This window comes from Pectinophora gossypiella, chromosome 16 (genome assembly GCF_024362695.1).
Source record: "Pectinophora gossypiella chromosome 16, ilPecGoss1.1, whole genome shotgun sequence".
NCBI lineage: Eukaryota > Metazoa > Arthropoda > Insecta > Lepidoptera > Gelechiidae > Pectinophora > Pectinophora gossypiella.
The window spans coordinates 2861596-2889073 of NC_065419.1; the positions used below are offsets into that span (position 1 = coordinate 2861596).

The following is a 27478-nucleotide window of genomic DNA, read 5'->3' on the forward strand; positions in this document are numbered from 1 at the left end:
CACTTCTTGGTTAGTATATACGTACAGGTGTTATCTACTCTGTAACGAAAAATAGAACACCTACTTGATTGTACTAAAAACGATAGTAAGTAGCTGTCTTATATCTCGGAAATTAATATAATAAAAAATGTTGCGCCTTAACAAGAACATTAGGCAAATTCAGTATGTTCGCCATTTATTTCAGCGATGCGGATTTTTTAGATTTAATTTATCTAATTTTACGAACATTATGAGATAAGTTTCTTTTGCGCCGGGCATGGGGCAGAAATGACCAGTCTCCTTTCACTTGATATCAAATCAGAATAATAGTCTGAATTAAATCTCAAAGTTTTCGTTACGGTGTTACTTTTGCGGGTTTACCGATGTCTGTATTCCAGTGTTTGTAACATTGTTTTTATAAGAAAATAAAATAAATAAAATAATAATAAATAATAACACCCTGTAATATTGAAGTCTATGTCTACAGAAGTAATCATAATGATTAAATATTTTGACAGGATCATAGCAGATCTCAAACGGACAGTACAGCAGGCGAATCCCTCATCGATTACAATTATACTCCAAGTAAGCATCTTCTTTTCAAATAACATAAAGCTGAAGAAAGTCTACCAAGTGACACGTGTACTTACTTGACGTTTTCTGTGCTATTATATATTATAATAATATTTGTATCATATCAGACTCGATCAGGACCTATGGTGTAGTGGTTAGAGCGTTCGGCTCACGATCTGGAGGGCCGGGTTCGATTCCCCATTGCTATCTATATAATGGTTGAGCCAACTGTGATTTTTTTTTGACGTGACTTATTTTAGATTTGCCGCAGATGGCATTAACTACTTGGCCGGACAAAAACCAACTGTGGACACTCGTAAAGTAAATTCGACAATGTCCTGTGGCGGACCCGATTGGCGCCACATTCAATAGCGCGTTTCAGGACTGCCTTATTGAATGTGGCGCCGAATCTGTTGCATGTGGGCGGAACTAACTGGCCGACTAGTTGGGTCCGCCATAGGACATTGTCGAATTTACTTTGCGGGTGTCCACAGTTTGCTCAACCATTATACATAGCGATGCTCACCACATATCACGTTGGTCTAACAGAAAGCTCGGTGACGCGTGGGTACTTAGTTCATCTTGCCATGATTGTACCTCTGACTACCCCAGTTGGGATACAGTCGTGAGCTTGTTTATTATGATAGAGGTCTATGCTCAGGTTACCACTATCTGTAGGCAGTTTATGTATGTTTTATGTATTGTTATGTTCATACTTATATCCTCTTCAGGTTCTGAAACACAAATAATGGAAACGACGACTGCGTTTGAGAAGAAGCTTAAGTCTCCAGCCCTCCAGTGTCCACCTAGCGTGAGTATTCATGATGTTTTATGGAGCAACTGGTACAATAGCAGCTTTGCCTCCTATATCTTTTATATTTATCTTTTTACCTGATTGTCGCGAAGCGAAGATGCCAATCTGTAGAATTCTCTTACCACGGTATACGTCCACGGCTATCTCCTAAACATTACTATTCGAATATTGAGCAGATACTAATATTACTTAGACCGATAAGTATTAGTAGAGTAGTAGTAGTAGTAGTAGTCGAGTAGTAGTAGTAGTAGATGGCACTGGCGTCGGCTTAATCAAATCAAATATACTTTATTGCACAGAACTAAATTACAACAATCAGACATAACACATGAATACAGTACAATTTGGGCGGCCTTCTACCAGGCAACCACCAAAAGGAAACAAACATTTACAAACAACTTGGATGCGGGATGGTGCATTAAAAAAACAAAATAATGACGATACATTGGTCGAAAGAATTTCACATGGAGAGGAGGAGGACCCGGTGGTGTAATGGTAACTACACTCGCCTGCACAACACGAGCACACTCCTCCTGTCTAGTGGCTTCAAAACCGACCCCAAGACTTTCGTCGTAGGGCTAGACAGGAGGAATCTACCCTCATTGCCCGAGCACGCCCACACTTACACATACGTACACACACGCACGCACACACACACAGACACATACACACACACATACACACATTATACAAAAATTCTTTAATTGCTTATTTGTAAAACGTAAAGGTAACAAAACTTTCTTACCTATTTACTACTGTTATAGAAGAGCGGGGTCTCCTGGTACAGGCATATTTTGCTTAAAAGGAGGCTCCAGTAATTAGTTTAAGAAAAACATGTAAGAAAAGAAAATAAATACTTTTTGTTTTTTTTTTTAATGGTTAACACGCTCGTTCCGGCTTGACAAGAGCGGGTTCAAGTCCTGTCCGAGTCAGAAATTTTCGATTTAATTTTGTCTTTATGTATTGTACGTATGTGTAAGTAGTTAATAAAGAATATTTTTGTCTACAGCATGTAACTCACGAGCCTCATGGCGTCGGTGAGACTCTGCCCCCCGCACCGCGGCCGCCCCCGCCCCGCACCCTCGCCAAGTCTCTCAATGATACATTCCAAGTAAGTGTCCAATATACAGGGTGTTGGTGACATCGTAACGAATACTGAGGGGGATGATTTAAACCATGATTCTGAGTTAATATCAAGTGGAATTTTCCGTCGCATTTTTTTTATATTTTCAATACTTTTGCGATGGAAAATTCGACTTGATTTTAACTCAGAATATTCAACTGAATCATCCCTCAAAGTTTTCGTTATGATGTCATTAATACTCTGTATATACAGTGAATACATATTATTAAGTGATTTAACATCATAAACAGCCATACACGTCCCGCTGCTCAGCACAGGCCTCCCCTCAACCGGAGGGGTATGAAGCATACTCCACCACGCTGCCCCACTGCGGGTTGTTGAGGCGTTTTTACGGCTAACAGCTGGGTCCAACGGCTTAACGTGCCCTCTGAAGCACGGAATCATCTTACTTTTTCGGTAAAATCTGGTGATTCAAGCCTGCAAAGTCCTTACCAAACAAAGGACAATCTCACAGTGATTTTGATAATATCCTCTTTGGGAATCGAATCTGGACCTCCAGATCGTAAGCGTAACCCTTGAGGTTCATATAGACTAAAACCTATTACGACAATTTCCTATACATGTCTGATTTCAGTCCCATAATGACTGAAATCCAAAATTACCGAATAGCAAAATGACTGGTACAACCGAGTAGTTTCTCCATTATGAACCGTATGCAAAGCCATTTTGTTAATTTTAACGTTTTTTTTTCTGTCCAATGTCTGCTTGACTGTACCTCGATTTCCAGTCATTTTGTGATTCCGGCATTGAGAAAATCAGTCTGTAATTTCAGTCATTTTGGTCCCAAATTGATACTCGGTTGTACCAGTCATTTTGCTGATGTATCCATCGATTCGTTTCTATTTAACTGTAGCACAGATCATATAATACTAACGTACAGATGCCTCACGTCATACAACGAAACTGTGCCGTTCTAACTCGGGCAATTCTTCGGGCTATTTTTAGTTCTAATAAATGACCACTAGATGCCGCTAAAACGCCCCTTTTTTAGCGGCATCTAGTGGTCATTTATTGATGGGATCGAACGAATCGAGCGACATCTAGTGAAATTTCAGCTTACTGAGTGCAAGTTATTGCAAGCACAATATATTTACTTAGAGTTAGAGTAAAATTAAGATAATAGATGGCGCAAACGGATTTTTTTTTTCTCAACGTTGACATGTTAGTATTATAATCTGTGACAATGATCTGTGACATTGTCAAGGTGACAGTTGTTAGTTGACATACGATTATATCTGATGTTTGGTGGGCAAAGAATACAAGGTCTTTGTTTGGTGGGGTTTATTGATTACGTCTTCATTTTGTATTGGCAAAAATATATCTCCAACTCCTGTAAGTATCTAATTAGTTACTAAAACTGGAAGATAATTAAAAACATAGCTAAGGTCCTACCTAGAACGCAATCGTCCCTTATCATCCCGGGCGTGTCGTAAACCCGACTGAGGAGAACCTTTATGAAAGACAAGTCTTTTCTAGCATGATGAAACATTACATTGGACCACCGGTTAAGCACCTGAGGACTTTGTATAAAGTGCTTCCAAATTGGTCTCTGCTTACTCGTGGCTCTGCCCAGCCTAATCGGGATTACAGGCGTGAGTATAAGTATGTATGTAGTAGATACTTTTTTGTGTAGCTGTCACCTATCTATGGTACAAATCATAATATACTGTTTGTTGAAAAAAAGTTAAATAAGTCTAGTTAGGCAGTGAGCGTGTTGTGAATTTAAGCCTGTAATTTATTTCAGATCTCTAAAGACGATGATAACCATTATGAAGAATGACATGCAAAGGCTATTTGAACCACATATCAACAATTTTCTGACCATGACCAAGTGATGAATATGATACAAGTCTACCTCATGAAAGCCACACTACTTTTCAAAGAAAAATATTTTCTTTGGAGTTGTAGGTATTATAGTGAAAACTTAATCCTGACTTCTGTTCTGCATAAATGAGAATCGCACTATGCCAGGTATGTATGCTTAAATTATTATCCCATTAACCCATTTCTTTGAGCCCGAATATCTAAATGTTCAATAAAGTAGATAAATTTCAAACTCATCGGATTACATGCGTAATAGGTCATCCATGTGTCTAAATGTAAAAAATAGAGCCTACTATTACTACTCGTTGGTATATGAGAGTATTAACTCACACTTACTCTCCTTCTCAGGGCGGACAGAGCAGAGTTTTGGCACACAAGTTTTGTCATACATTGCAATATACAATTACAATATATTATTATATAGTCACTATTACTCTAATATAAAATAGGTCATAATGGTAGACTTGTTTGCATCTCAAACGATGAACCCGGTTCAAACCCTGGTACCGGACTTGCATTAATTTAATTTAAACAGTTCACATCTAGCACAGTTGGCCTGACCATTATAGGTAGCGATACAGCCTATCGTTAGCCTAACGGAAAGCTCGTGAGGTGCGTGTGCTTAGTTCATCTTGTGATGAATGTTACTTTGACTACCTCAATGGGATGCAAGATCTTGCTTATGTTATGTTATTATTATATTATCTGTGATACATAGATAAACTAATGCCTATAATACCTAATGGGTGGTAGAAATGTTTTGTTCTGAATATCATTGCCGATCAAAATTAATGTGCTCTTTAAAAACTATTATATTTTCATTTGTAGGTAACATAATATAGCGAGTACCCTGGTTGAGTCAAGATAATATAAAATAAGTGGAAAGATAATGTGGCCCAAGTAGTAAAGGAAAGGATGTGCAAACAGCCGAATGTGAATCTGGCAATAATATGCCTGTTTAAATGAGTTTTAGTTGAGTACCAAATAGTTACCTAGGTTTTCCTGGGAAAAACACTGATCCAGCTTTTCTGATTCAACTGAGTTTGTGTATGGTTTTGAATAAATAACTAAACAATAGAAATGTGTCTTTTTTATTTTACTATCCCCTTTCCATTACATAGATAGATATCATTTAAAGTAACTATAAATAATTAATTGTTCATTACAATTTATATAAAAGTAGTATTAGTATATTATAATTAAGATACCTACTTGATTATTAAAATTAACAAATTTAATGAAGTTGGATTTTTTTTTAATGACTAGAATGAAAATACAATAAATATTCAATTAAACTACTTCTTTAATTCAAAAGGTATTACATTTTGTTATTGTTAGATACAATACTAATTTCTTTTTTAACACTTTGCATTTTGGCGTGTCTTCAGTAATTGACAACCGTCTTCTCTTCGGCGTGTTGCACTGGTATGCTAATGCTGGCGGCTCCACGAGCTCTTCAAGTTCGCAGTCGCGAAGCCGTTTATTTTTGTACACCTTTTTCGGTGTCAGTACTTTAAAAGTACCTGATGAACCTAAAACGAAAAATAGTATGTATTAAATAATGTCGTGAATCTTATCTTCTTATCGTGGGTGGAATACCAGCCTCATCAACCCTAGTGTCAGGGTTATGATTGAGTCGCCAAAGGCCCCAAAAGATGAATGTAAAGCAAAGTTGTTGGAGATAACAATACCTAACATAAAGGAAGAAAAGGGCAATTATAACATTCATTAAAGTAGGTAGGTAACTAACGTATTAACGTAGCCATTTTATAAATATTAAAATGTGTATGATATATAACACTGCCCGATCCTGATGCCCGAGCCCGCGATCTCGACGCATCGCGTTTGGGTAGTTTAATAACCGCTATAGCTATAATATATACCTATAAGCCCTGTAAGCGCGGTGCACTGTTTTGTACAAGATTGTAAACAACTACGTCTCAATTCCGTGTGTCGAGCAACTATAGACTTTATGTCATTATAAAGATAAGATCCATTCTAGCTTGTTGCGTTGCGCGAGGTCACGTGTTATTACGATTGTAGGTAAGTAGGTAGGCAGGTACCTACCTACTGGCTGAGTCGCGCAAACGCAAATGATAGGTACGTACCGTACGTATGATGCGATGCGATGCGTAGTAGGTACCTAGGTATGTAGGTAAATCTGCCTGTATGTTTGTTACCCCTTCAGGCTTAAACAACTGGTTACGGTATGGTAGGTTACATTACCTACCCATCTACGACAATCGCCGTCTGCGTAAAGTTGAAAGCGAAAAGCTACTTTTCTACCTATAGCTACCTAACTTACCTAGGTAGATACTGGTGCTAATTCCTGTAAATACCATCTAATTTTATTTTAAGTTATATCTGTCCTTTTCTTATCCGCCGAAAAGGAAAGGGACGGGTAATCGACAAGCATAAAATTTATGGAACACACGTCAATTTTAAGCACAAATCTAAACCAACCGTCTAAAAATTTTACGTCAGTCAATAACCCGACACATTAATTTACTCATTCTTCCTAAAATTAAGAGCTGTGTATCATCCGTCCCTTTCCTTTTCGACGGATACGAAAATGACGGATATAACCTAAAATAAAATTAGGCGGTGTCTGCAGGAATCGGGGCCACTTACCTATTAAGGTATTATAAACTGCTTATATACGTCCCACTGCTGGGCACAGGCCTCCCCTCAATCAACCGGAGGGGGTATGGAGCATATTCCACCACGTTGCTCCACTGCGGGTTGGTGGAGGTGTTTTTACGGCTAATAGCCGGGACCAACGGCTTAACGTACCTTCCGAAGCACGGAATCATCTTACTTTTTCGGACAATCAGGTGATTCAAGCCTGAAAAGTCCTTACCAAACAAAGGACAGTCTCACAAAGTGATTTCGACAATGTCCCCATCGGGAATCGAACCCGGACCTCCAGATCTTGAGCCTATCGCTCTAACCACTAGACCACGGAGGCTGTCAATTTGTCATTAAGGTATTAAGTAGGTATTATAGATAGTAGGTAGGTATCTTGGTATAGGTACAATAAAGTAATATTTTACGTCTTTAATTATTTTAAACCCTACAATTTATGTTAATACGGCTTTATTATAGTTTAGTTACTGAAAATGGTTCGGAATCGAGACGTCTATAGGCACCTATCGAACCTATCTATCATCACAGCCCGGACACTTCATACAAACAACCTATCCCCTACTTTAAACATTTAACTAGGTAGGTAGGTACCTACATTAACTTGTCTACATCTAAGTAGTAGGTAAGTTGTAATTAGCTAGGTACCTAACATTTCAAAAAAACTCAAGGTCGGTAGGTATCATTCATGTAGGTAATAACTCACTATCACTATACTAAAACCCAATATTATGTAGATATTCAAGCAATAGGTAGGTACCTAACCTACAATAAAAATTTGATTGTATTTGTATTAATTCAGTGGTAGGTAAGTACCTACCTACTCAATTGTAGGTAATAACTTGACAAATTAATTGTGCTTACCTGGTGAGGAAGTGCTTGAGCGATTTTGAACGTCTTGAGTCTGATATGGTTCTGGAACTGCACTTCTCTGGAGTCTTTTTCTATGACCAGTCTCATTTCGTACATACTTGATATTGAAATGGTCAATGCATAAATACCTTGACCGCAAATTTTCTGCAGGCAAGTGGGCAATGTTCATATTACCTACAAGAAAAGAATATAATTTTCAATAAAACATAAATAGCCTATAGATGTTCCACTGCTGGATCGTCTCTACCCTCAAATAACAGGAGGTAATCGTTTTGGTGGTAGCCCGGACCAACTATATAATTTCTGAAGCAAAGCTTACTCTTACTTTTTCGGACAATTAAGTGACTTAGTCCGCAATGTCATAACTAAACAAAGATTAATGGTTGGATCATGGTAGTGGTTCCCTGGAAGAAATTGCTTAAACAGGCCTCCCATGTGTACTGTAGTAGGTATGTTGCATAAATTTTTGTATGTTCTAACTGTTTGTGATCATTAAAAATATTTGATTTGTGATGAATAATCTCACAAAGTAATTTTGATAATATCAGAAACAGTACCCGGACCTCCAGATCATAAGCCTAATGTTCTAATCAATAATACACAGAGGCAGAATCTACTAAAACAGCAACTTTTGACATGTCTTATTAAGTTCTTGTAGGTACCTACCTATACATAATGTATGTATAGATTGTTACCTGCTGAAAGGTGGTCAGGTGTGAGCGAGACCAAGATACTAGGTATACCTCATTTGGGTTCCTGGCTTCTGTACACAGTCCCGATGTGTGAAATTGGTACAAAACTGTAGGTTTGGTAGATAGTAGTTTATCTTAGGTATCTATTAAGACTGTATAAGAAGAAATAAATTAATGTTTTATTTTTATTTATTTTCATCTTAAATTAAAAGTAAATGTGTAAGTAGATATCTGGGGGGCCAAAATGGCTACATCAAAGCAATTCATCTAAGAAAGCAATATTGCTATTTGACATTTGTTTGCATCGCACACTTACTTTTATATGCACAAATGTGAAACTGCAATATTGCTTTCTTAGATGAATTGCTTCGATGTGGCTATTTTAACCGCCCTGGTCTATAAAATGTTCAATAAAACAGTCCAAAATTCAGCAATAATTATGTACTTGATTGACTTTTTTTAACTTTTGTCCCTTTTATTCCACAGTTCACTTGGAAATATAAATCCATCGCATACAGTATTGGTATATAGTAGGTACTTTACAAGTTTTTGACTATTCCAGTGCTTTAGTAGTTATAGCAATTGGTTCAGAATCTGGAGGCCCTGAGTTCCCAGTAAGAATATGTTAAAAATCACTAATTATGATTTTCAAGTTTGATTAGTATATCTATATGCCATGCTAAATTACCCAATTGTACAAAAGTTAATTTAATAATTCCAAATTGACATTGAGCACAATACCTAATTATAAATTATGTTCTTCAGACAGAAAAAACTGTTCTACTACTCTAAACTGTTGATCTCAGCTTGAGTTTAAGTATTACATTAATTATGGTAAACTAAATGATAAATGGTGACAAATGATAAACCGATTAGGTACCAAAATAATAGTCTAGCAAGTAGGGGGAGTGGCAATAACTTTCCCACCATGTTAATTAGGTATTTCTTTTTATTTTATTCCAGTTTTGATTGTCATTGATTCTATCAAATTGTTTGTTTGATAACTTTTTGCAGTTTAATATTAAAAATAAATAAAAGTAAACATTTAACTACTTACCGCAATTCTCAAGCCATACTTTTAGGCGGTTGACGTCATCCCACGGAAAACGGAACATTGACTTCTGTTCCGAAGAATTTGTACAATTATAATAAGAACAATTGTGTGCAGTCATTTTTTATAACCACTGTTCCTGTGCCGCTACGTGAAAGCAGGTTTCATGAAGCCAAATCAAAGTCCGATTTCAGTCCAGGGTCAGTTTGTAAACCACAATACACAAAACGTAGAAGGCGCGTTCGACTCGTAATTCAAACGAAAACAAACATTTTCAAACATAGGTAGGTTACTAACCTACCTACGTTATTTGAAAGTTGCGTTTTTTTTGTTCTCAAATTTAGTTATAAATGATATTTATAGGTGGTTATATTTTTTTTTTAAATTTGATATTGTATCTCCTATAATTTATGAGAATTACACCTAAACATTTAATTAATTCAATAAAATGTATTTTGCAAATAAACACAAACTTTTAAAAACGTAATATTTTATTATCTGTGGCAAAGCTAGATCGATGTTGCAATAATTAACGATAGATGGCGCAACTTTAAGCGAGCTTCTTACACATAATTATAGATGGCGTTAATAAAAACAAGAACGTTCAACCCCTCAACAAGCTCCATACTCGACGTAGTTCCGACGTAAATCCGCTAGAGTAACCACTAAATTTAAAAATATAAAAATCTCCATTAAATGCCAATATCTTTGATTAACTTTTGGTTGGAGTATAACTTTTAAATTATAAAACATAATTTTAGTGCCTATTTATCGATTATTGGCTTTTAAAGAAACTTTAATTACAAATCGGTACTATTAGCGTCATCTATTGAAATTTTTTTGAACAATGTTTCCTAATGTTCGCGATGAGAACCCATGACTGTAGATACTTAATTAACCTACTGAATGATGTTTGTTCCAGACATTTTCTGTACCAGTGAATACTTATCCACGCACTCCTTACATCAAAAAGTGAGTTTTATGTTGAATAAGGTCTTAGTTACATCGTAACGAAAACTTTGAGGGATGATTCGGCCCCATAATTCTGAGTTGATATCAAGTGGAAATTTTGCGTCGCAAAAGTATGGAAGGAAAAGTAAATTAAAAAAATCACTAAAATTTTCATGAATTTTCCGACAAGTTCCACTTGACATCTCAGAGTAACTTAACTCAAGAGTCATGGTCTATCACACATACCTACTTGTATGGTTACTGTATGTACTTGTACGGGGTGTAAGCGACATCGTAACGAATACTGAGAGGGATGATTCAGCTGATTAGTCTGAGTTAATATCAAGTGGAATTTTCTATCGCAAAAGTATAGAATTGAAAATTATTAATTTTGCTCAGAATCATGGTCTGAATCATCCCGCTGAGTATTCGTTACAATGTCACTAACACCCTTTATAATGGCCCTAACTTATCCATCAAAACGGAAAGAGACGGATGATTGTCAGCTCTTAATTTTAAAATGAATGAATAACCTCGCTGAAACCTGTGCCTAAAATTGTCGTGTGCTCTATGAACTTCATGCCTGTCGATTACCCGTCCCTTTCGTTTTCGGTGGATAAGATATTGACAGGTATGACTTAAAATAAAATTAAATGGCGTCTACTGGAATTAGCACCAACTTCTGCCTAAAATGTCAAATTGCAATAATGCTTTTTTAGATGAATTGCGTCGATGTGGCCTTTCCACCCAGATCAATGCAATATCGAATCGTGCAGTGAGGAAGGTCTTTAAAAAATATGAATCTATTTATTTGTATTGTTGTTGTTGGAACATACCTGTATTTAGTCTCTATTCAGTACTTGACAGTGATGATGATGATTAATAGGGTGAACAACAAGTTGGTAATGGACGAGGAGCTGCTGCGGGGTCGGGCGGGGGCTAAAAAGGCCACCAAGAAGACTCCAGCTGACTTCTCCCTACCCTATGTCCCTGGAGGTAAGAAATAACTCATCAACATCTCCCCAGCGTTATCCTGTTTTCACAGAGTCTGCTTACCTAACCTGGAGGTTTGACAGGTCCGATTTTTACAGAAGCGACTGTGTATCTGATCTTCCAACCCGCGATGGGAGTACCAGCCCGATACAGGTTAGGTCACATACCTCTGAAACGCATTTCTCTGAAATGAGGGTTTCCTCACTATGTTTACCTTCACCGCTGTGCACGTGATAAACATTTAAGATCCAAATATGAATTCGAAAATCAACCTATCTCAGACACTGGTGGGGAGCGGAGAATTGCCGTTCTATATGTAGTATTATTCCTTATGCTATGACAAAGGCCTCCATTTTCTCCTTCCAATTTTAAAATCTTTTTATTTTTTTATTCCAGCAAGCAACAGCCCGATGAAGAAAGCCAAGAAGCCCCCAGTGCACCACAAAGGCTACGACTCGTGGGAGGGAGCAGTAAGTTGTGCTTCCTCTTTCCTGCAAAGATACCAGAATAAATTGTTCACTAGGTAGCCAGAACCAAGGGGAGGCACTTGGCAAATACATATAACATTCCCTTGTCTTTGCTGACAGCTTTGTCAAGACGCAAATGTTTCTACTTGTATGATCGCCAACATATAACCCGGCCGAATTAAATGATCACACTCAATCAGAGACGATGCGCGCCTCGGCTGCGTCTTGATTGGTGCGAGTTATACGTTAGAGAGTATCGAAGTAGGAACATTTACGTAAGGGGCCTAGCCACGTTGCAATCGCGCTAGCGTTTAGCGCTACGCTTAGCCGAACAAACACGAGGGTAAAGGAAAAATTTTTATAATGACATAGGCGAATCGAGTGATGTGTTGTTAGCCAGTTTCATAATTTCATAATTCTTTATGGTTTTTTGTTTTTGTTTAGTTAAGTGTTGATTTAGAACGATTGCATGTTGGCTAAGCCTGCTAATAGCAGAGCCACATAAAATAGTAGAAAGTAGCCAATGCACGAACAAGCAACCAATGAAATATTATTTACATAGGTTACAATACAGATGTTCGTTAAGATATGAAGCAAAGTGCACGAGATGGTAAATAGCGGGAGCTCTTTCGGCGTTTATTGCGCACAAATGAAAATGACCACTTCTGGAAATTACCACTTCGGGAAATGACCACTTCTAGAAATCACAACTTCCGGAAAAGACCAGTTCTGGAAATAACCAGTTCTGGAAATGACCACTTCTAGAAATGACCACTTTTTGATATGATCATCTCCTAGGAACAGGAAATGAATTTCTTGTCAATTTCTATATGAACGAGTGCACTCGAATGTAAAACAATTTCAGCCTCCTAAACGCTCCCGTTACCGTTTTTAGTGCATTGAGTTTTACAGATACATTATGCAATATTTGCAAATTGATTCCTATTTATTTGCCAGCAAGATTTAATAACTGTTTCAATAATTAAAGCTTCCCCTTATTAGAATTTATTTTAAAATATTTTGTTAGATATTTTGTTTTTTTTTTTTTGTACATTAATATTATTTTGATATCATTTATTTTGTATTTACTGTGAATTTGCAATCGACCAGCAAAAATGCTACCAATAAGTTTTAATTTTGGTTTGGTTTGCTCGCTGAGTGATTGACATGACTGCATTTGAAGAATTAATTCTTTTGAAAGAGATGAGACAACACATGACGCTAAAGACAGTCTTGAATGAAATATCTGTTTGACCATATATATACCTTGTTTATGGCCCCGATTCCTGCAGACACCGCCTAATTTTATTTTAAGTTATATCCATCATTTTCATATCCGTCGAAAAGGAAAGGAACGGATGATTCACAGCTCTTAATTTTAGGAAGAATGAGTAAATGAATGAATAACCCGGGCGAATCAAAAGGTACGTCGCTAGTATGCAATCCGTTTGACGTGCTGTCTACTTAATTGTGTCGGGTTATTGACTGATGTAAAATTTTTAGACGGTTGGTTTAGATTTGTGCTTAAAATTGACGTGTGTTCCATAAATTTTATGCTTGTCGATTACCCGTCCCTTTCCTTTTCGGCGGATAAGAAAATGACAGATATAACTTAAAATAAAATTAGATGGTGTTTACAGGAATTAGCACCAATATATACATAAACTTAGTTTGTTAAACGTAGAAGGACGTACATTGACCAAATTGGAGATGTCCTTAGAAAAGTTTCAGTAAGATCTACACTGAAGAGGCGTATGTGTATGAAAAGAATGTGAGCAAGAGAAGTATGTTAGGATCGAAACAAATGGAATTTCATAATCTCTGGTTATCCCGATGGGAAATAGGCAAGAGTTTATGTGTGTACGTATGTAAATAAATTTAACATTCAATCGCTGCAGTTTGGCTGATCCGAAACTAAATCGCATAGGGATTCGAACGCGTCGTCGCGATACGAATGATTAAAGTATACCTGGTTAGCAAACCACCGAAAGTGGTGACAAGAAAAAATATTTTTAAAAAAGTCCTCTTGTCGTAATTTGTGAGCCGTGGTAGCCGTTGGAAGAACGCTTGATTTTCACTGTAAGGTCGTAGGTTCGAATCCAGCACGGGCCTAAACCTATGATTTTCGAATTCATGTTTGGATCATAAATGATTATCACATGCTCAGCGATGAACGAAAACATCGTGAGGAAACTCACATTTCCCTTCGCGGGTTGTAACGTCAGAGAGGCAGTCGTTTCTGTAAAAAACCGGACCTGTCAAATCTTCAGGTTAGGTTAGCGGACCCTGTGAAAACGGAATATCGCTAGGGAGATAATGTTGTCATAATAGCAAATTGATGAATAAATGATGCATGGTGATTGGTAGTAAAAATTTTATTCTGATTGAACTTTTGATGTTCTCAGAGAGGTGTGGACCCTTGCTCGATGAAGACACCCACCAACCTACCCTACATGTGACTATACGAAACGGGCTTCTGGAAAGCCACTTACTACTAACCGGACCATACAACGACTAAACATAAAATTTTGAGAAGTGAAAACGTCTATCAAAATAGCGCTTTCTCTCCTCAAAAACGTGATAAAATTACAATAATTAAGTCCCATTGATATTCATGATTGCAATACTTGAAAAATAAACCAGAAAAATCGAATAATTGGTCGCGTTTCATAAAGGCGGCTTTTTGACGCCATCTTGGATTTTCTGTTACTTTCAAATTGTTGCAACATGACCGCGTTCAAAAAAATTTAAATTTTAGAAAACAATTTGCAATCGAATCGGCTTGTTTTATCTTTTTTACCAATTTTATTGTTTTTTGAGTTTGAGTCAACGTAAATATGTTGTTGGTCGCCTGAACGATTTAGTTTCTTTTGCCGTCGATTGCAAATTCACTATTTTCTAAAATGTGTTTAAATAAATAGGTATAAACTTTCTACAACATCCCAATCATTAATGGAAAAATAATGCAAAATAAAAAATAATTTGTCTATTTCTATGGCAGAACGTCACATGTAACTTTTTCAAGTATTGTAATCTAACTATATCCACCTACTGATACTTTGGTTTCATGTGAATATAATTTCGGAACAGTTTCAAATGGATACATTTGCAAAATTACATTTATAAGTAACATTCCTGTTAAGACAGTTTTTTTAGGAAAGTAGCCATATTTTAGCTATAAAGCAATTATTGCTTTTCTGATTAATAATAAATTGAAGGTTGTGAAAATTATAGCCAGAGGGCTTATTTCCTAACTTATCGATCCTTTAGTATTCAATGATCTATACTGATAGTCATATCCGTTTGAAAATAAATTATATCCAATTGAAATTAATTTTAATCTGTTGAATTTATGTTCATATGAATCCAATTCTTATCCCTAATCCCAAGACTGTACAATAATGTCTCTTATCATTCGTATTTTAAATAATTCGATTGTATATCTGTTATCAGAACTGTAATTAATATTTTTTGGTTTATTTTCTTTTATGACAGCTATCGCAGAAAATATTTTCCAATTAGCGAATAATAAATTGATTATATGGACCATCTCCTACCCAGTACTTATGATGTGTATATTCTGTTTAAATATAATTACTTACTTTATTCAATATATTGTGTTTTAATATTTAATTCCGTTTCAATTATAATACTCAACATTTTTTCTGCGATAGCTCTCAATACTTTTATCGTTATTTATTTGTTAATATTTAAAAATATTTAGTAACTTATATAAACTGTTTAGTAATGTTAACCGTGAAATTAAAGGTATTGTTGCTTTTTGATTTATTTATTAAGGTGTAGGCTACTTAGAAGTCAGTAAATACAAATTGAAACTGCCAAAAGTATTTTAGAAGTGATAATTTTGTTGTTTTGACGAGTTTTGTGTATAATTAGGTTTCTTATCGGGAGACACGGTCGGCTGGGTCATACTTTTTAGACTTTTGCATATATTGTGAACTTTATGCTGATCTTAAAAATAATGTTTATATGACTATTATTCTTAACCGGGAGTTCTATGACAAACGTAGTAGTATTTTTACATATATAAAATCATGTTTATTTCCCACCTGGGTAAAGAGACTGTGAAATTTCTTTTGCTATAAGTACCTTTTTTTATTAATTGTTGAAAAAAAAAATTACATAATGATACAATTGAATCGCATTGCTAAACCTTGCAGGTTTGTCTCAATGCAATATTCCGCTATTGTTACAGTTTGTACTTCGGAAGTATAAACATAACATAAACTGCCTATATACGTCCCACTGCTGGGCACAGGCCTCCCCTCAATCAACCGGAGGGGGTATGGAGCATACTCCACCACGCTGCTCCACTGCGGGTTGGCGTTAAGCCGTTGGTCCCGGCTATCAGCCGTAAAAACACCTTCGGAAGTATACTACTAATTAATTACACTATTGGATAAATAAAGTACATACATATGTCAAAACCTACCTACATTTATACTAGTTACTTTGTACCTATGTTTATGTACTTGTCATTTTCAGAATGCCTAATACTAATCATTATTAGTTTTAATATCTAATTACCTATACTGAAACAGATTAAAATCCTAGCGCCGATTTCAGTTTGCATTTTAATCAGGGCTTTTCCAGTCTACGTTCTCAAAAACATACAGATGGCGCTGTACAGATTTGCCATCGTTTAACCTTCTAATTTCCTGGATAACAGACATAAGCAATTTTTATCTTTGTTTTTGGGTATAAATGATGACCCTTGATGAGCCTTGTTATTACACTCAAGCACACATCTTCCACCTATTTTTATTCTGATCAAAATAAAGTGAAGCAATATACGTAGCAACATAATTTTATACGTATCTGATCCAAATATCAAGCAACAATTATTTTTATATATTCCACTGCCGTTTACATTCTATTTGTGAATAATTAATGTACCCTGAGTAATGAGAAAATAGGTAAACATCACGTTAAATCTGAACAACTGCATATAGACTGCAGAAATGCATTTGACACGACGCAAATACAGTCAGCAATAAGTAATTGCTTTTATTTTGATTACGTCTGCAGTGAAGTTTAAGTGCAGTCATGTACCGTATGTAAAATGCTTGTGTATTTGCTTTTTGCAATTTATCTGCAGTTTCAAATAAACGGTTTGTTGTTAATAAACGTTTATTTAATTTATTTAATAAACGTTTATTTAAAAATAAGATCGGCATGAAGTTGAAAGCAACGGTTATTTGTAAATATTGTATAGTGTTAACATTTTATTACACGCAATATTAATAAACACTTTACATATATATCTGTTTATATTTTAAATACCCTTTTATATTACAATAGGACCACCTAGTCAAATGAGATACTTTTTACGAAACGTCAAAACCAGTTTTCTTTGGCGTTTGTATGGAAATACTGTCTTGTGACATCACCAATAAAAGCGGTTAAACGTCCTACTCATTTTACTTAATTCATAAGTAAAATTCGAAAAAGGCGAGAAGTAAAATTATATAGATTTTTGATCATCTTAGACTGGCTTCTATTTCCAGATCAGCATTTTATAATTTATATTTGACCCAAATTCCCGCCACCACCACCTGAGACCCAAACCCTGGGCTGATCCCTTATCACCATAAGGTTCATCATCATATCCATCTTTGGACTTCGTATCAACAGTGGCTGCAAGTTGTCTTTGATTACTTGTGGCTCTGCCCACCCCATTAGGGATTACGGGCGTGAGTTTATGTATGTATGTATGTTGACCCAAATTCAAATACCCTTTAAAGTGTTTTGTCTACTTATTTTGTATTTTTGGACGTGACTTATCGTAGATTTGCCGCATACGGCATTAACTACATGGCCGGAAATATTGCGTAAGTGTAGTAAAATAAAAAAGAAAAGATCCCGACGAATTGAGACCCCTCCTTTTTTGCAGTCGGTTAAAAATAGAGCGAAAACAATAAGCCTACCTAAGTACTCACATAATACTTTTTACCTTAGCGTAATACCATAGACACAATTCAGTGATTAAAATGTTTTTTTTTTAGTGTTAGCTCAACCCCCGTTGTTATGGTTGGAATTAAAATAACAACACAAGATAATAATTTTCAAGTTTTTTATTCTAAATTGGCAGTTGACTTAATAGTATTTAGATCTATAGATTATCTACAAACGACATAATGGCATACAAATCGCTTCAAATAACTAAGATCTCGTAGATAAGCAGATTTCTGTGTTTTAACTTTGGTTCTTCAGAATTCTGGCGTGAGTTCCGGGCATGAAGCAAGATGGTAAGGATAAATTATCACAATAAATACATTTTGTTCTTAATCGCTTAGAAATGCATAGAGAAGGTTCACGCGAAGCTCATAGATGGCGCCTCTAGTTACATCTCCCCTCTAAGGCTGCCTGTCCACCGCAGCGGAGCAAGACAGCGGAGAGGAGAAACGGAGAAATATTTTAAATATTCGTGCTGATTCCTGTACACACCATCTAATCATAATCTTTTATTTTATTTTAAGTTACACCTGTCATTTTCTCATCCGCTGAAAAAGAAAGGGACGGGTAATCGACGGGCATAAAATGTATGGAACACGTCAATTTAAAGCAGAAATTAAAAAACCCAGAATTTTATGTTGGCCAATAACTCGACAGATTAAGTTGATAGCACATGTCAAATGGGTTGCATATGAGCGAGATAACTATTTTATTCGCCCGGGCTATTTATTCATTTTAAAATTAACAGTTGTCAATCGTCCGTCCCTTTCCTTTTCGACGGATAAAAAATGACAGGTATAACTTAAAATAAAATTTCCTAATTTTATTTTGCAGTCTGCAGGAATCGGCGCCATTGTTAGATTAATATTAACCAATAAGATTGCACTAACTAGTTGGATGACAGTTTAATTTCTCTACGTTTGTTTTTATTATTTTGCTATAAGACAACAAACTGTCGAGATCAACTCACTACATACTTACACTTTTTCTATAATTATTGAAATATTCGAATTAGCACCTATGACATTTCTATTGCATCTTAAACTCCTATTTATGAAAAATAGCCTAAAGACTTTGTCATATCAAAATAAGGTATCGTGTATTTTGTTATATACAGAAATCTTATAATATCAATTTCATTTATTTTCTGAAAATATCTAATAGCTGGAGAACCTTTTCGTTTCTCTCACACGGTTCATGGTGGGACGGCCTAGCCAAGTCGCTTGAAAGGTGACGCATACGATACTATTAGCAGAACAAAATTTATGACAGACATAAGCGAATCATGTGACTATAGAACAAAACGGACCTTTGGCGGACTGGCATGTGCCAGCTTTTGCAAAGAGCTAAACCCTAAGCACTTTGGTTAGGCCCTCAATCCTATCATGATGCGCTTTTACGATGTGATAGACAAAGAACAAGGCCCCTGACGGAATCCAAAGAAAATAATATTCTTTTTACAGAGAATAACATAATTATACTGTACACAATGTAATAAATTTTAGATACAATCGTCGATTACAACTTAATGACTAAAATACATTGACTGATGTGTAAACTGGTCCCTATGAATAATAGTTATAGGTTACAATACACAATGTTCGCTTCACTAGTTAGTAGAGAATGTTCCGATTAATTATGAAAATCATCGCCCGTTGCACAACTTGCTGATAAACTGTCTGATACCCTATCTGGCAGATAAATTTATGATAGCAATAAATACCAGATGAGTTTCACAGGATATCAACAGTATCAATCATGGCTAGATATAGTTTTTTTCGCAAATCTATGGGTTTGACAGTTTATAGATTTTTATTGTCTAATTCAGAAAGTATTCGAATGATTCTGGTACCTACATACAATGCCTTGATTTTTTCACAACAAGCAATAGCTTGTTGACATAATAATGTTATAACTTGAGTGATAGGTAAGACTTATGTGTGGTGTTCTACCAACATTCTCTGCTAAGTGGTCAAGGTAAATAACGTGTTATAGTAGTGAACTAAAGCGTGGGTGACTTGGCTGGTGGACACGCGGCTGTAAGGTACTCGCCCCCTGACTCGGTGATCGCCACTGTTTTGTGGTAGTTGATGAGATCCGCTGGAAAAAACAACATTTTAGGTTATTAAAATTATGAAACTTTTGATGCGAAGGAATAGTTACAAAGATAATAATAATCACTGCAGTGTCTCTAACATTCCACGTGAAGAATCACATAGACCCAAGTCAAAGTAATTTGGTGGAGGTATTAACCAACCTAACTCGGATAACCTGATGTTTATTGACGTAAATGCGATACCGAAAGCGACTCTCTCTCTCTCGTTGTGATCGGTCGGTTTATGCCGATTCTCCACTATGAGAAGTTTACTTGTGAGTGTACACACATACCCTAAAGAGTAATACAGGAAGAAAGGGATAAAAATATCTCTCTCAAAGCGACAGAGATATGAATCTTCAGTTTCTGGTGTAGTATGTCACCTAGGGTGGTATTAATAAACTAATCTCAGCTTCAGGGCTGCCCTCAAGATCAATATGACAATTCTTATATAAAAACAGGGATTTGAGTATCTCTTAAGTTCTTCTTCTTATCGTGTGGGTTGTGAGGTGAATTACCAACCTCATCAACCCTGGTGTCAGGGTTACTATTGAGCCGCCAAAGGCCCCTGACATGACTCATGTAACGACTACTTACTTACATCAGTAAGTAGTAACCGGGACCAACGGCTTAACGTGCCTTCCGAAGCACGGATCATCTTACTTTCGGACAATCAGGTGATCAGCCTGTAATGTCCTAACCAAACTAGGGATCACAAAGTGATTTTTGTGATATGTCCCCACCGGGATTCGAACCCGGGGCCTCCGGATCGTGAGTCCAACGCTCAACCACTGGACCACAGAGGCCGTTCTCTTAAGTGAAGACGCCCTTCTCTTGTGACATTTTAGAGCCACAAAGTTCTTATCACCTTGTGTCTGTCTTTGGTAGCAGCCGTTACCCAGCAGTTGCCTCAACTAGGAGGTAGTGCTTGCAGCAAGAATAAGAATAATCCACTTTCTATTTTTATAGATTAATTGAACATCTTATTAGTTACCATGTTCTACCTCTTAGCATAACTGTGTCTGTCTCAATAAGCTCTTAATTGCATTCTATCTGTAAGCACTTTTTGGGCACTCGTTGTCTTTATGTTATGTATTGTTTTTCTTTACTTATTTGTATAAATGACTGTTTTGTGCCAAAATAAATGAAAAAACAAGCAAGCTGTAAAATACATGACCGCGTATCGTCACATGGGAACCTGTCACCATCTAACTAATCCACCAACTTGAGTATACTCCACCATGCATTTTAAAGGTTGGCAGTGGTGTTGGGCATATACTTTCCAGGGTTTTGAAGACTTCCACTTGCAGTGTCATGAGTGCGTAAAGATCGCGTAGCCCTACAAACGAACCTTCCACCAACTAACCCATGCACCAACTTAAGTATACTCTACCACGCTCTTTAGCGGTTGGCAGTGGTATTGGGCATCTACTTTCCAGGGTTTTGAGGACTTCCAACTAACTTGTAATATCATGAGTGCGTGAAGATCGCGTAGCCCCACAAAGGAACCGGCCGGTTGAGTATAGCCGGCCAATCAGCTCGCGACACCAAACACTTCAGAACCCCGATACCGACCCCGCGTGGTCGACGATTTCCCTCATTCAGCCTTTATCGTTATCGGCCCACTAGGTATGTTGCCTTAAATTTTGAACCGGTTGAGAGCCCTCTCTCTACCACGCCTTTTAGAGGTTGGCAGTGGTGTTGGGCATCTACTTTCCAGGGTTCTCAAGTTTGAAGACGTCGAGCTCACCTAAAGTGTCATGAGTGCGTGAAGACGAGGGCAGCAGCCGGTATCCAGCAGTGGCCTCCACCAGGAAGTGCTTGCAGCGTGCTGGCCCGCGATACGAGACCGCGTACCCCCACACGCGTTCCGAGACGCGTACCAAGAAGCTGCCGGCTGCTTGGCTCTGCAGGATCTGCTCCGCTTCTGATCTGGTTATCAGACCTGCGAGGAAATCAGAAATCAGAATCATTTATTCAAAGTAATTATCATGGATAAACTTGTTGAAGGTCAATGTATTTTTGAATTTATGTCATTTCGCAAGGTTTTATGGCTGAGGAGAAGAAATGACAAGAAACTGCAACAGCAACACATCTTTTAAATCAATGAGGGTATACATTACAAGTTATTAAATAACTAGAGGAACACATTCAATAAGACATTTTTATCATTTAGGTACTTAATCATTAATTTTATAATAAGCTTTTTACGTAAAGTAAGCTTCACATGAGCTTTTTTATTTTCTGAGTTTATTTAGTTTCGGAGATTGTGAATCAAAAGTCGATTGATCGGGAGTTCGATCATAACATGGAATGGATTTATTGAAAATCTGTAACATAAATTAACTAAACTACTTACTACATGGTTTCAACGTCATCAAAGAACAATGATTCTCCAAACGTTTCGAAAGTGCAATTGTCTTTATTATAATAATTACCTAAGATAACAAACATTATTTTCATAAGTTCACAATAAAATGTATGTAACCCAATTGAGGTAGGTTAGAGGTACACCGATCGTAAGATGAACCAAGGGTGGTATTAATAAACTAATCTCAGCTTTGAGACTGCTCTCAAGATCATGTCAATGTGACAGTTCTCATATAAAAACAGGGACTTGAGCATGGTCTTGAGGGCAGTCTCAGCTGAGATTAGTTTATTCATACCACCCTTAGTACCCACACCTCACCGAGCTTTCTGTTAGACCAACGTGATAGGTGGTGAGTCGTATCACCGTCTATAATATACAAGCCAACTGTCTCTAAGGTACTTGCAATTTAATGGTCGCGCTTCCGTAATTCGTGGTTCATCTGGGACAGTACAGGAAAAATAACCCCCGTGGTTCACCTGGGTGGACTGCGAGGTGAAACACGCATATAGAGGGGGTACCGACTTCAAAGCTCTTGTCATGATTGCCTTCAGCATACTGACGTAACTCAAGGTCAAGATAAAAACCTGATAACCAGCTGTTTCTTTTCCGTTCATGAGCTGTCAGCTAGTCACCTAACGTTAACAGCCTTCTTGGTCCAGTGGTTGAGGGTCGAATCCCGGTGGGAACATATCACAAAAATTACTTTGTAATCCCTGGTTTGGTTAGGACATTACAAGTTGATCACCTGATTGTCCGAAAGTAAGATCCGTGCTTCGGAAGGCACATTAAGCCGTTGGTCTCGGTTACTACTTACTGATGTAAGTAAGTAGTCGTTACATGAGTCATGTCGGGGGCCTTTGGCGGCTCAATAGTAATCCTGATACGAGGGTTGATGAGGTTGGTAATCCACCTCTCAACCCACACGTGAGAAAAAGAGCTACTCACCATGGAACCAGTCAACAGGCTTGTTGTTCTCGTCCACACCGACCCCGCGCTTCAGCTCGTGGCTCCTGAACCACTCTACCACCGCCTCCCGGCTTGGAGGCTTGCCGGCTGGAATATCAACATAGCAATGTTAGCGGGCAGCATCGGATAAATTATTATTTACTAGTTTGTCGTTAAGGCAGTGGGCGGAGTTGTCTTCTCTTTAAAATCTTAAATAACGTCTGCCAAAAACATAAACTACCTTTAAGTATAGGCTAATATTACAGAAAAAGGACAGTGTCTTATCAATTTCATACGGAAATCTGAAATTCTGAGGAGAAATGAGGATGACGTGAAATGTAAATAAATAAATGACCAAGAGAGTGTGGCATTGTGTGAAGAAGAATTTACGTGTTAAAGGCGAAAGCACGTTTGTCGACTCCACCTAGAGTGATCAGTGTCAGTGGCGGGACAGGATGAATAAAAAAAACGAAGAAAGAAAGAAAGAAGTGGAAGAAAAGGAGAAAGGAAGGGTTCTCATGAGGACAGATTCGCAAAAGAATAGATTCTCAAAAAGACAGATGCACAGATACAAATTGTATTTAGTGAAAAGGAAATAACTGGTGCAGCTCGTACCTTGCGGCGCAGGCGGCGCGGGCGGCAGATCGGTGCTCATGCGGTGCGCGGCGCGCGCTGCGCGGGCGATCTCCCGCATGGCGGCCTCCGCCTCCTTCGCTTTGCGCTCTGAAATAAGAAAAGTAATCAGATCTATAATTTCACCATGAAGGCTTGGCTGGAAGAGATCTTTTTTACAGATAGTCCCTTTTTTACATGTTTTCAGTTTTGTTTTTCCTTGTTATGTGTACAATAAAGAATAATTATATCAAGAAACAAAAAAACATCAAACAGCAGGAGTCCCACAAGTTTGTCTCCAGACGCTTTATCCTTACATTTGAAAGGAGCGGCCTTAAGCCAAAAAATTGTGATTCTAATATCGGCAGTGGGCTTCCTTTCGTCAGCTGATGTGAGATGATAAACCAGTATAAGATCCTTCAGTGGAACATAAGTATCGTCCTGAAGGAATGAGAATACGAAGTGCTTTGTGCGAATTGGTGTGATGTCCATAACGAAGGGATGAAATTTCTGTCGATGCCTGGTCAATCGGATGGTTGATTTGAAATTGGAATTGAAATATAACTGGAAGCCAGTACCCTGTTGCTGTTCCCTGTTGTTCAGTGTTGAAAGAACGCTTGACTATCACTGTGAGGTCACAGTTTCGAATTCCAACACGGGCCTAAACCAATGATTATCTAATTTGTTTTGCAATTCAAATTTCGATCGTCAGTCATTATCACGTGTTCAGCGGTGAAGGAAAATATCCTGACGAAACCCACAATAACCTAACCTGTATTGGGCTGGACTAGGCGGGTTGGAAGGTCGAACAGGCGGTGGGTTGTGCAAATAACCGGTCTTGTCAAAATTTCAGGTTAGGTAAGTGGATCCTTACTGGTCAGCAAAAATTTAATATCGATCGCCATCGACTCTCAAAGAACAAGAAGAGTGGACCCTGTGAAAACAAGATGGCGCTTGCGATATGGATGCAGTACCCTGTTCCCTCCAAGCCGCCTCATCCTCCTGCGCGTGCAGTTGGGCGTCCCTGAGGGTCCGCGCCCGCCGTGCCTTGAGGCCGCGCAGGATGTCCCCCGCGCGCGCCGCCGCCACCCGCCGCTCCCACGCCGCCACGCGGTGGCTCACGCCGTCACCCGTGTTGGGGATGCCTAAGTCCTGGAACAAAGACAGAGGAGGTTAGGTTGAAACGGTCGAAGAATTCTACCTCTTCATTCGTTTTTCCTAAACATGAGTAACTGGTTCATCATACTTATCCATCTTAAGACTTTGGGTCCAGAATGCTGCAAGTTTTCTGATAACGTGTGGCTTTGCTCACCCCATTATAGATTACAAACGTGTGTTGATCAAGATGAACGGTCACGAGCATTAATATGTATAAACTTTGGTACCATGTCACATTAACTTTTTTGACACTTTGGTACCATGTCACATTAACTTTTTTGACAAATTGAACTGTAAGTCTCACTAAATGTCAAATACATATGTCAGTGCAACAGAGTCCTAAACTGGGGTACATTATATTGCTCTTACTTATGAGTACCTACCTAATCGAAAGAATATTTCTCTTACTTATGAATAATGACCTCCGTGGTCCAGTGGTTGAGCGTTGGGCTCACGATCCGGAGATCCTGGGTTCGAGTCCCGGTGGAGACATATCAGTAAAATCACTTTGTGACATTGCAGGCAGATGATTCGTTCTTCGGAAGACACGTTAAGCCGTTGGTCCCTGTTATTACTTACTGATGTAAGTACATGTTCGTTACATGAGCCATGTCAGGGGCCTTTGGCGGCTTAATAATACTTCACTACTTAACATACGTCACTTAGAAATAAATTTAAAGAAATTAATATTTTAACTTTGGCATCACAATATATCTTTGAAAACTTAATATATGTAAAAAAACATATAGGATTATTTGCAAAAAATAGCGATCGGCACATTGTTAATACCAGGAATAAAAATAAACTTGCTTTACAAGTCAGTCGATTACATAAGATTACTAAATCTTTTAAGGAGCAATGTATACGTTTTTACAATAAGATTCCCATTGACATTCAGAATTTGCCTTTCAACTGTTTTAAGACAGTAGTTAAACAAAAACTTTACAAAAAAGGTTATTATAAAGTTAGTGATTATTTAGAAGATATGGATGCATGGGATTAACTGTCTGAGAACTGATATTAGGCAGCAAAATTACTCAATTTTATTGTATACCTTATATTTTCGACTGAGACCTAAAGCTGAGGGATGTCTGGGAGATGACCAGTATGGGTTCAGGGAAAAGAAAGGTACAAGAGAAGCAATATTAGCTTTAAGACTGATAATTGACAGGAGATTGGATTTAAGCATGGATACCAGCGTGGCTTTTATAGACCTTGAAAAGGCTTTTGACAAGGTAAACTGGAGGAAAATGATGAGGGGGTTGAAGGAAGTAGGAATGGATTATAGAGACCGAAGGATAATATACGAACTATATAAACACCAGGAAACTGTCGTAGAAATAGGAGAAGTGAAGAGAAAAGCTAGAGTACGGCAAGGTGTAAGACAGGGCTGTTCCTTATCTCCACTAATATTTAACATTTTCATAGAGGGTGCCATGAAGGAAATAGCTAAAATCAGTAACGGAATAACAATAAATGGACAGAATATAATTAGTATCAGATTTGCAGACGATATTGCGGCACTGGCCAGTAATAAAGAAGACCTAGAAACCCTACTTAACACAATGAACACAGTTTTTGAAAAATACGACCTTAAAATTAATATAAGTAAAACCAAAATTCTAACAATTTCCAAAACTCCAAAAATAGACAGCCAAATAATTAAGTTAAATAATATCCCGATTGAAAATGTAAAGAACTTTAAGTATCTAGGCAGCATAATAACGAATGACTCAAGATGTACTTTAGACGTTAAAACCAGAATAGCAATGGCAAAACAAGCTTTCCATAACAAAGGGTGCATATTCAAGGCTAGGATTGCCAAATCTATCAGAAAAAGATGTGTCAAAACCTTCGTATGGAGTATAGCCCTCTATGGATGTGAAACTTGGACACTGACACAGAAGGACAGAGAGAGACTCGAGGCCTTTGAAATGTGGTGTTGGAGGAGGATGGAAAGAATAAGTTGGACAGAAAGGGTTACAAATGAGGAAGTGCTAGTAAGAGTAAGGGAAAAGAGACAAATACTGAGAATTATTGAGGACAGAAGAGGCAAAATGATTGGACACCTAATAAGACACGACGAATTCATTAAAAACATCATAGAAGGAAAGCTAGAAGGAAAGAGAGGAAGGGGAAGACCAAGAAGAGCTTACATGGAACAGATTAAAGGTTAACGTCGTGTCTTATAGGGAAGTCAAGGAATTGGCCTTTGATAGACTGGAATGGAAAATGCTACACCGACAAGAGCGTGGCTCTTAAATTGATGATGATGACCTTATATTTTATGTTTATTTTTATTTTTTTAAAGAACGTC

At 37.5% G+C, this 27478-nt stretch overlaps 3 protein-coding genes across 4 annotated transcripts in view; 1 reads left to right on the forward strand and 2 right to left on the reverse strand.

The window, feature by feature from the left end:
* The window catches only part of LOC126374050 (cyclin-dependent kinase-like 4), a 28623-nt gene extending 14107 nt beyond the window's left edge, over positions 1-14516 (forward strand). The window contains exons 9-15 of the mRNA XM_050020502.1: positions 498-564; positions 1284-1363; positions 2376-2477; positions 10516-10565; positions 11431-11540; positions 11934-12007; positions 14410-14516. Of these exons, the coding sequence (XP_049876459.1) occupies positions 498-564; positions 1284-1363; positions 2376-2477; positions 10516-10565; positions 11431-11540; positions 11934-12007; positions 14410-14463 (537 nt within the window). The 3' untranslated portion in view covers positions 14464-14516. The remainder of the gene's footprint in view (positions 1-497; positions 565-1283; positions 1364-2375; positions 2478-10515; positions 10566-11430; positions 11541-11933; positions 12008-14409) is intronic.
* Positions 5618-9931, reverse strand: LOC126374034 (uncharacterized). Its single transcript, XM_050020486.1, has 3 exons — positions 9600-9931; positions 7842-8024; positions 5618-5866 (listed from the first exon to the last, which is right to left on the reverse strand). The coding sequence occupies exons 1-3, from the start codon at positions 9712-9714 to the stop codon at positions 5643-5645; spliced, it is 522 nt and encodes a 173-aa protein (XP_049876443.1). The 5' UTR covers positions 9715-9931; the 3' UTR covers positions 5618-5642.
* Positions 14517-18084: 3568 nt separating the features above from the next.
* LOC126373986 (SH2 domain-containing protein 4B-like) overlaps positions 18085-27478 on the reverse strand; it is an 81002-nt gene continuing 71608 nt past the window's right edge. For both annotated transcript variants that reach the window (XM_050020418.1, XM_050020417.1), the window contains exons 7-11: positions 24978-25155; positions 24007-24114; positions 23392-23499; positions 21826-22020; positions 18085-20080 (exon numbers count right to left, since the gene is read on the reverse strand). In XM_050020418.1, coding sequence (XP_049876375.1) covers positions 19983-20080; positions 21826-22020; positions 23392-23499; positions 24007-24114; positions 24978-25155 — 687 coding nt within the window. In that variant the 3' untranslated portion in view covers positions 18085-19982. The remainder of the gene's footprint in view (positions 20081-21825; positions 22021-23391; positions 23500-24006; positions 24115-24977; positions 25156-27478) is intronic.